The sequence below is a fragment of the Podarcis liolepis genome, assembly GCF_965112155.1.
Source record: "Podarcis liolepis genome assembly, chromosome: Z".
Taxonomy (NCBI): domain Eukaryota; kingdom Metazoa; phylum Chordata; class Lepidosauria; order Squamata; family Lacertidae; genus Podarcis; species Podarcis liolepis.
The window spans coordinates 93,925-101,866 of NC_139570.1; the positions used below are offsets into that span (position 1 = coordinate 93,925).

The 7,942-nt window shown below is 47.0% G+C and overlaps 1 protein-coding gene across 1 annotated transcript; it reads right to left on the reverse strand.

Annotated features, from left to right (window-relative positions):
- Window positions 1–371: 371 nt before the first annotated feature.
- Window positions 372–7,493, reverse strand: LOC310698804 (gamma-aminobutyric acid receptor subunit beta-4-like). Its single transcript, XM_083486493.1, has 9 exons — window positions 7,357–7,493; window positions 6,297–6,385; window positions 5,576–5,643; window positions 5,148–5,368; window positions 3,951–4,033; window positions 3,248–3,385; window positions 2,912–3,064; window positions 1,923–2,140; window positions 372–1,804 (listed from the first exon to the last, which is right to left on the reverse strand). Exons 1-9 carry the CDS (start codon window positions 7,425–7,427, stop codon window positions 1,487–1,489), a joined length of 1,359 nt encoding a protein of 452 aa, XP_083342619.1. The 5' UTR covers window positions 7,428–7,493; the 3' UTR covers window positions 372–1,486.
- Window positions 7,494–7,942: the final 449 nt, after the last annotated feature.

The following is a 7,942-nucleotide window of genomic DNA, read 5'->3' on the forward strand; positions in this document are numbered from 1 at the left end:
AAATAATTATAAATAATTATAAATATAAATGGTAAGTAAAAATAATATATATAGAAATATTAAATGATATATACATCTATATTTCACTGCATAGTGGTTGCATTTCTTCTGCCAATATTTATATATATAACCATAAACAAGATAAATAATATTATGCAACACATCATTATATTATTTATATATATCTAATAATATATTGAATATAAATATATATCAATAATATAAGGATATATCAATAATATGTCTAAGCATGTGTGTATATCATATAAATATAAATGAGATCTAATTAATATCTATATATTATAGATGATGTTTTATAATAAAACATAGCCCCGCAGCCCTGTTTTTGAAAGGAAAGAAACGGACACCGGTTGTTGTTTTTCTTCCAAGGCCGTATATTTAAAGTGAAATTCTCCCGATTTTATAAGGGGGAAAAAAAGACGAGAAAGATTCCCAACCGACGGATATCGAACAGTTTCCAAAATGTGTTTTTTAAGGTTCATGTACATTGCTTAGGGGGGGGAAAGGAACTCTGCACACGCTCAGGAGCACTTTCCCCAAATCCCTCCCAGAACAACAAGGGAAAAAAACCCAAAATGTGAGAACGGAGAGATCCCATTGGTCGGTCGGTTGCTAGGTAGAAAACTGTAAACTCGGTTCAAGTCGGTTCCGGAAAAGACCGTCCACCGGAACCTGTAATGGCAGAAGCAACGGAAGGGAAGTGGCCGGTGGGAAGGAAGCCCAGCCGGTCCGAGGAGGAGGAGGAAGAGAAAGTACTGGAAGTTGGGAGGCGTGGCTTGTTCCTCGTTTCCCGTTACTCAAAACGGTGGGTTCTCCATGGCTGGTTTGGGGACAGGAAGCGGCTGCAAGGGGACAGGAAATGGGGAGGGAAGGAGAGGGGAAGGGACAGAAAGGTGCTGTGAGGGAACAGTAAGGAACTTTTAAGGGAACAGGAAGGAGCTTTTAAGAGAACAGGAAGGGACTGAGAGGGAACAGGAAGTGGCTGTGAGGGAGAAATGAAAGGGACTTTAAGGGAACAGGAAGGGACTCAGAGAGAATAAGAAGGGACTGGGAGAGAACAGGAAGGGACCGTGAAGGAGATGAAAGGGACTATGAGGAAACAGGAAGTCCCTGAGAGGGAACAGAAGTGGCTGTGAGAGAACAGGAAGGTACTCTGAGGGAGAGTAAAGGGGACTGAGGGGGAACTGGAAGTGCCTGAGAGCAAAGAGGAAGTGAATTGGAGGGAACAGGAAGGGACAGGGGTAAAACCAGAAGGGGCTGTTCGAAAACAGGAAGGGGCGGTGAGAGAACAGGAGGGGCCTGTAAGGGAACAGGAAGTGCCTGAGAGTGTACAGGAAGTGACTCTTAAGGGAAGAGGAAGGGACAGTGAGGGGACAGAACAAATGGGAAGCGGAGAGGAGGCAAGGCTGGGGTAGGAGTGGGGGCAGAACCTGAACCCGGCGCCTGGAGCTCTCCCTGTTGGACGTCAGTTGACATAGTACAACCAGTAGAGAAGGTTGAAGAAGCCGAAGGTGATGGGGAATAGAACCCGGGACCACTTGTCAATGGTGCTGACGTCGGCCAGGTCGGGGATCTTCAGCTTCAGCTTGGAGGACCTCCGGCGCAGGCGGCAGTTGGCCCGGGTGGTGCGGCAGGCGGGTGCCTTCCGGGAGTGTAGGGCGGTGCCTGAAGATTCGAACCCGCGCAGGCCACAGGGGCGCGGGTCTGGAGAGGGCGACGTAGAGAAGAGCGGGCAGTTGCTGTCGGAGACGCCGGCTAGGAGGAGGTTGCCGTATGGGTCGGGCTAGAAGGAGAGAAGGGAGCTCAGGGTCATCTATCCCAACCCACGGGGATCCCGGCCTCAAATACAGGACCCTGAGGTTCACCCATCCCCACCCACTTTTTAGGCAGGAATCTCGCACCTGAGTCCGGGGCTCCAGGCGCCGGGCGCGTCTCTTCTGCTGGCGGGGCCCTCGCCCAAAGAAAATGTAGTTCACCAGGGCATATTCCAGCAGCGCCAGGAAGACGAAGACGAAGCAGCCCATCAGGTAGACATCAATCGCCTTGACGTATGGGATCTTGGGCAGCGTTTCCCGGAGGTGGGTGTTGATGGTCGTCATGGTGAGGACGGTCGTCACCCCTGGGTGCCGCGGCGGGTGGGAGAAGAAACAGGGTTAGTTGGGTGGCCGAGAATTATAGCGCAGGGAAGGCACCATAATTCAAACCTCCGTCACGATCAACAATCGAAATATATTTGTAATATCCAAAGATGGGACTGATATATTGAAATCAAACCTTTTCATACTCTGAAATCAATCGATATCATGATTGAAGACGGATATATAGAAACGCCTAGTGAAATCAAACCTTTTCATACTAGAAGTCAAGCGATATTGTGACTTAAGATGAATATATAAAAACATCCATGGAAATCCAATGATTTCATATTGAATCTGGATTCCATATGACCTTAATGGGTTGGAGAACTGGGCACCACTTCACCAAATGGGATCAAGGTCGGGTCCTGCCTTTAAGGAAAATCAGATGGACCAATAGAAGGATGGTGGACCTCAGGGTCTTGGTGGACCACCAGCTTGCTACCGGGATATGGGAGAAGGTTCTCAGTGGCTTGGTGGTCCTCCAACTTCACCTGAATCCAACCCAATGAATGTCAAGAGGTTCCTGCATTTAGGGAGGATCACATGGACCCTGATGGACTCAGGGTCTTGGTGGACCTCCAACTTGCTAGCAGGACATAGGAGAAAGTTCTCAGGGTCTTGGTGGACCTCATACTCACCTGTGTCCAACCCAATATGTTTCAAGAGAGACAAAGGTCAGGTTCTGCCTTTAGGGAGAATCACATGGACCCTTGGTAGCAGGACCCCAGAGCAAGATCTCAGGATCTCCTCACCTAGGGCCACCCGGGCGGCTGAAGCATCGTAGTTGATCCAGAAGGAGACCCAGGAGAGGATGGTGATGAGGATGGAGGGCATATAGGTCTGCAGGATGAAGTAGCCGATGTTCCTCTTGATGCGGAAGCTGAGCGACAGACGAAGGTAGGAGCCTGTTGGAGAAAGAGGAGATGGTCAAGCCGGACAGGACCCGAGGATCCAGATGAATCAGTGAGGACATCTCTGGTATCTTCAGCAGAGGGTGGACTGGAGGACCGTGGTCTCCCACCCTGTGTCTGACAACCCCAGGATTTCAGGCAGGGGGTTAGACTAGATGACCCGACAGGACAACCCACCAGTGGTGAAGACCACCTCACGGGTGACCAGCTTCTGCTCGATGATGGTGAACTGGGGCAACTCCAAGACCTCCATCCCTGTCACGGCCGAAGAGTTTCCTTGCCAGAAGAAGACAATGTCGTCAACGGTGTAGCCATCTGGGAGGAAAGAAAATAAGAAATAATGAGAATGATTCCTGGTTGAAAACTATTCCTGTCTTAAAATTAATCCTGGGTTAAAATTAATTCCCAGATTAGAATTATTCCTGTCTTAAAATTATTCTCATTTTAAAATTATTCCCGTTTTAAAATTAATCCTGGGTTAAAATTAATCCTGGTGGAAAAGTATTCCTGTTTTAACATTATTCCCGGATTAACATTATTCCCCTATTAAAATCCTCCTGGTTTAAAATTAACCCTGGTTTAAAATTATTCCTGGATAATACTTTTCCTTGATGAACAAGGAATAATTTTATTTTATTCCTGCCTTAAAATTATTCCTGGTTTAAAATAAACCTGGTTTAAAATTATTCCTGCTTTAAAGTTAAATTCATTTTAATTATCCCTTGATTAACAAGGAATTATTTTATTTTAATTTATTTTATACTTATTCCTGTTTCAAATTAATCCTGCCTTAAAATTATTCATTGATTTTTCCTGGATAATACTTTTAATTATTCCTTGATTAACAAGCAATAATTGAATTGAATTGAATGATACGCACAGCTCTCAATTTCCAGGGTGCAATTCTGCTGATCCAGGGGGTATCTCCGGAGATCCATCATACAGGCGGCGGTTGTCGTGATCCTGCAGAAAGAGAGAGAGAGGGGATTCCCAGGATCCATTATGGGGATCCCTGATTGACGGATGCAGGGAATGCTATATATTGATTTTGGGGGGATTTTTCAACCCCTTTTTGGATGATATTCCTGGTCCAATGTCTGAACTCGCAAATATTTCTCTAATTCTGCCTATTGATAAGTATTACCGTATTTTTCGCTCTATTGGACGCAGTTTTTCCTCTCCAAAAATTGAGGGGAAATGTGTGTGCGTCCTATAGAGCGAATGCAGGCTTGTGCCATAGCCACGCGCAACCCCTCCGGCAATGAGAGGCTGCACGGGGCTAAAGGGGAAGCCAAAACAGCGAGCAGCCTTGCCTTCTTCCATAGCTGCGCGCAACCCCTCGGGCAAGGAGAGGCTGCACGGGGCTATGGATTCTTTAGCCTCACGCAGCCTCTCCCAGTAGGTAGAGGCTGCACGGGGCTAAAGGGGAAGCCAAAACAGCGAGCGGGATCCATCCCGCTCGCTGCCTTGCCTTCTTCTATAGCTGCGCACAACCCCTCTGGCAGGGAGAGGTTGTGTGCAGCCTGTACACTGTTCTTTGGGGCTGGGGGGGGATATTTTTTCCCTTGATTTCCCCCCCTAAAAACTGGGTGCGCCCTATGGTCTGGTGCGCCCTATGGTGCGAAAAATACGGTAATTGATAAGTATTAATTGGATGGTTAATTTTATGGACTATTAATGTGTATTAATTGATAAGTATAAGTATTTATGTAAGTATGTAAGTATTTATCGGATGGCTAATTTTTATGGACTATCAAAATGTATTGAAATGGATAATATTTAACCGTGATCACTATGCAAGGATGAAAGTTGTCATTAATCATGATCCATCCAGTAATCATGATCTGTCTATTAATAATCATTAATCATGATTCGTCCATTAATAATGACCTGTCCATTAATCGCCCCGCCCTGTTATGATCAACACGCACAATAAAAAACTGATTAGCACCCAGTTTGCAGTGATCACTAGGCGAGAACGAAACCACCCATTAATTGACCGTATTTGCAATAACGAACTGGCAGGAGCGAATCGGTTCTTGATTACTGGTGATTACTATCATTAATATCTGCCCACCTCAGGCCGTAGAGGACGGTGCCATCTGGGTGCAAGCGGATCATGCGGTTCTTGACAGTGACCCCATGCAGGAAGGACTTTTTGTCATTAAGAAAGTAGGTGTCTGGGAGCCAGAGCTGGTCGGCGACTCGGTTGTCGAGTGTCAGGTTGAATGGCAGATCGCCGTAGGCAAGCCGCTTGTCCCGCCAGCTCTGCTGGAAGTACATGGTTATGGTATAGTCCTGGCAGAGGAGAAAAGAAAGAGAGAGATGGGGAAAATTGGAGGAGAGAAGGACAGGAGGAAAGAAGGAAGAAAGGAGGATAGGATAGCCGGAAAGAAGGATAGAAGAGGAAAAGGAAAGAAGGGTAGAAGGAAAGAAGGACAGAAGGAAATCCATCTTTTCCAGCAGGATTCGAATCTGGATCCAGTGGAAGTTCGTCCAACTTACCATGTTGACTTCAGAAATCTGGTCGATGCTCGAGATGTGGATGCTCATCCCCACCACCACAGGGTTCCCTGAAATAATAACAATAACAAAACAACACCAAAGCAACAGATATATTATGTTATATTATTATATTATATCATATTATATTACAATAATATATTAGTATATTAAAATGAAGTAATAAAATTATTAATTGCTAATGAAACTCATAACTGGTTAATTTATTGACTTGTGATAAAATGATAAAGATGATCACATGATGAAACCATAAAATCAAATCCTCAATGGGAAGATGAGATAATAAAAGGAAATAATAAAATAGTCATAAAAAATAACCCCATAAAATTAAGAAATTAAATTATAAACAATAAATAACTTTAGATAATAAATAATAAAGGTTAAAAGTCAATAAGGAATAACAGCAAATCGAACAAGAAAATGATAAAAGAGATAATAAAAGGGGATAAGAAATAATCATTTATTAATTTATGCCCTAACTTATTATTTATGATTAATTATCTAATTTATTATCGATTAGATTTATGCTCTTTTAGGCGGCGTTGCCTTACCTCCGAAATAAAACCGAACCATAGATTAATAATAAAATAATAAAAGTGGATAATAGGTAATCATTTATTTATTTATGACCCAGCGTATTATTGATTACCTGATTTATTATCAATTGGATTCATGCTCTAACCTTTAGGCCACGCTGCCTTACCTCCAAAATCGGGCCGCAGGCGGACATCATAGCCTTTGAGGAGCTTGTCCACAATGTCCTTGACCACCGATATGTTGCCAGTGGAGGGGCTGCAAAACAGGAGAAGACAATGGTTGGTCCTCAAAGCAGTTGAGATAAAATTTTGGGGGTCCCCATTGAGCCCCACCCCATATGGCACCCTATACATTTTGGGGTCCTTTGAATATTTGGGTGCCCAGCTGGTTTAAAACATGGAGGGTCCCACATGGCATCATTTAAACCTGCCCCCGAATCTATTATATTGGGGTTCCCAGCTGGAATGAAATTTTGGGAGAAGATATTGGGAGCCCCAATAAACTTGGCAGGGCCCATCATATATTCTATTGGGGTGTCTAGCTGAAATAAAATATTGTGGGGTTCATATAGATTTGGGGCATTTGAGATATTGGGCATCATGCTTCATGCTTCTCACAGCCTCCTTTAAACTTGCCCCCCTGAATTCCAGCTGGGAACCACAATATATTATTTGAATTTCATGTAAATTGGGGTGGGTGGGTGAAATATGGGGGCATCATGCTTTTTGTGGCAATTGGAGGGGTCTCTCCCCTATTCTGTGGGGGGCAGCTAGGGGACCCCAGAAACCCCCCCCACAAGTGAGCCCCTTGCAAGTTAGCCTACCTGTGCACCCCCTAAAAAAACCCAGGTGACCCCCACAGGTTAACCTACCTGTGTGCCCACTAAAACCCCCACAGGTGAACCCCCTGCTACCTTGTCGGTCCCCCCAAACCCCAGGGGAGCCCCCAAAGTTAACCTACCTGTACCCCCTTAAAACCCCACAGGTGAGCCCCCACTACCTGTCTGCCCCCCAAATCCCTAGGGAAACTCCCGCTACCTGTCCACCCCCCAAAAACCCCAGGGGGGCCCTGCTGCCTGTCCACCCGCTAAAAAAACCCACAGGTGAGTCCTCCGCTACCCGACAGCCCCCCCACCCCCCAGGGGAGCCCCCCACTCCCTGTGCTCCACCCCAAAACCCCAAAGGAGAACCCTGCTACGTTTCCGCCCTCCAAAACCCCCAACCTACCTGTGCGCCCAGCAGCAGCAGCAGAGGAGGAGACACAGCGCAACCCATGCGCCGTCGCGCAGTCCCCGCATTTCCGAGGGGTGGGAGGTCGGGGTGGGGTGGGGGGCAGCACCCCCAAATCGGGGCAGCGGTGGGGCCGGCCGGTTCACCTGAAGCGAATGGAAATCCGAATCGAAAAGTGGCGCTCAGCAGGCACTGGAAAAGGCTCCTCCCGGCAGCCTCGCCATGGCGCAAAACGGACGGGAGAAGAAATGCGCTCCAGCTGCGCGCAGGGTGGCGGCGGAGAGGAGCCAACGGAGTCTCTGGCGAGCGGGCGCACGTGGAAAAGGCGCTTTGGGAGACGGCGGCGGGACGCGGAAGTTGCGCTCCAGAGGCCGCAATCCGAGACGCTGCGCTCAATATGGGGAATGCGCTTTGGGGGGCGCAGGCGAGAATCGGCCAACGGGATTGATGCGCTCTTGAGCGCGAAGACAGGGAAAGGCTGCGCGCCAACGAGGGAGATGCGCTTTGGAGGGCGCAGGCGAGGATGGGCCGCCGGCAGAGAGTCTCTGGCCAAGAGGAATGATGCGCTCTTGAGCGTGGAGAC

Excerpts from the sequence above, each read along its gene's own strand:
- LOC310698804 (XM_083486493.1), bottom strand. The coding sequence starts at position 7,427 with ATGCGGGGACTGCGCGACGGCGCATGGGTTGCGCTGTGTCTCCTCCTC. Across the intron at positions 6,386-7,356 it reads TGCTGCTGCTGGGCGCACAG|CCCCTCCACTGGCAACATAT; the intron begins GTAGGTTGGGGG and ends CCTGTTTTGCAG. Across the intron at positions 2,141-2,911 it reads AGCCGCCCGGGTGGCCCTAG|GGGTGACGACCGTCCTCACC; the intron begins GTGAGGAGATCC and ends CGCGGCACCCAG.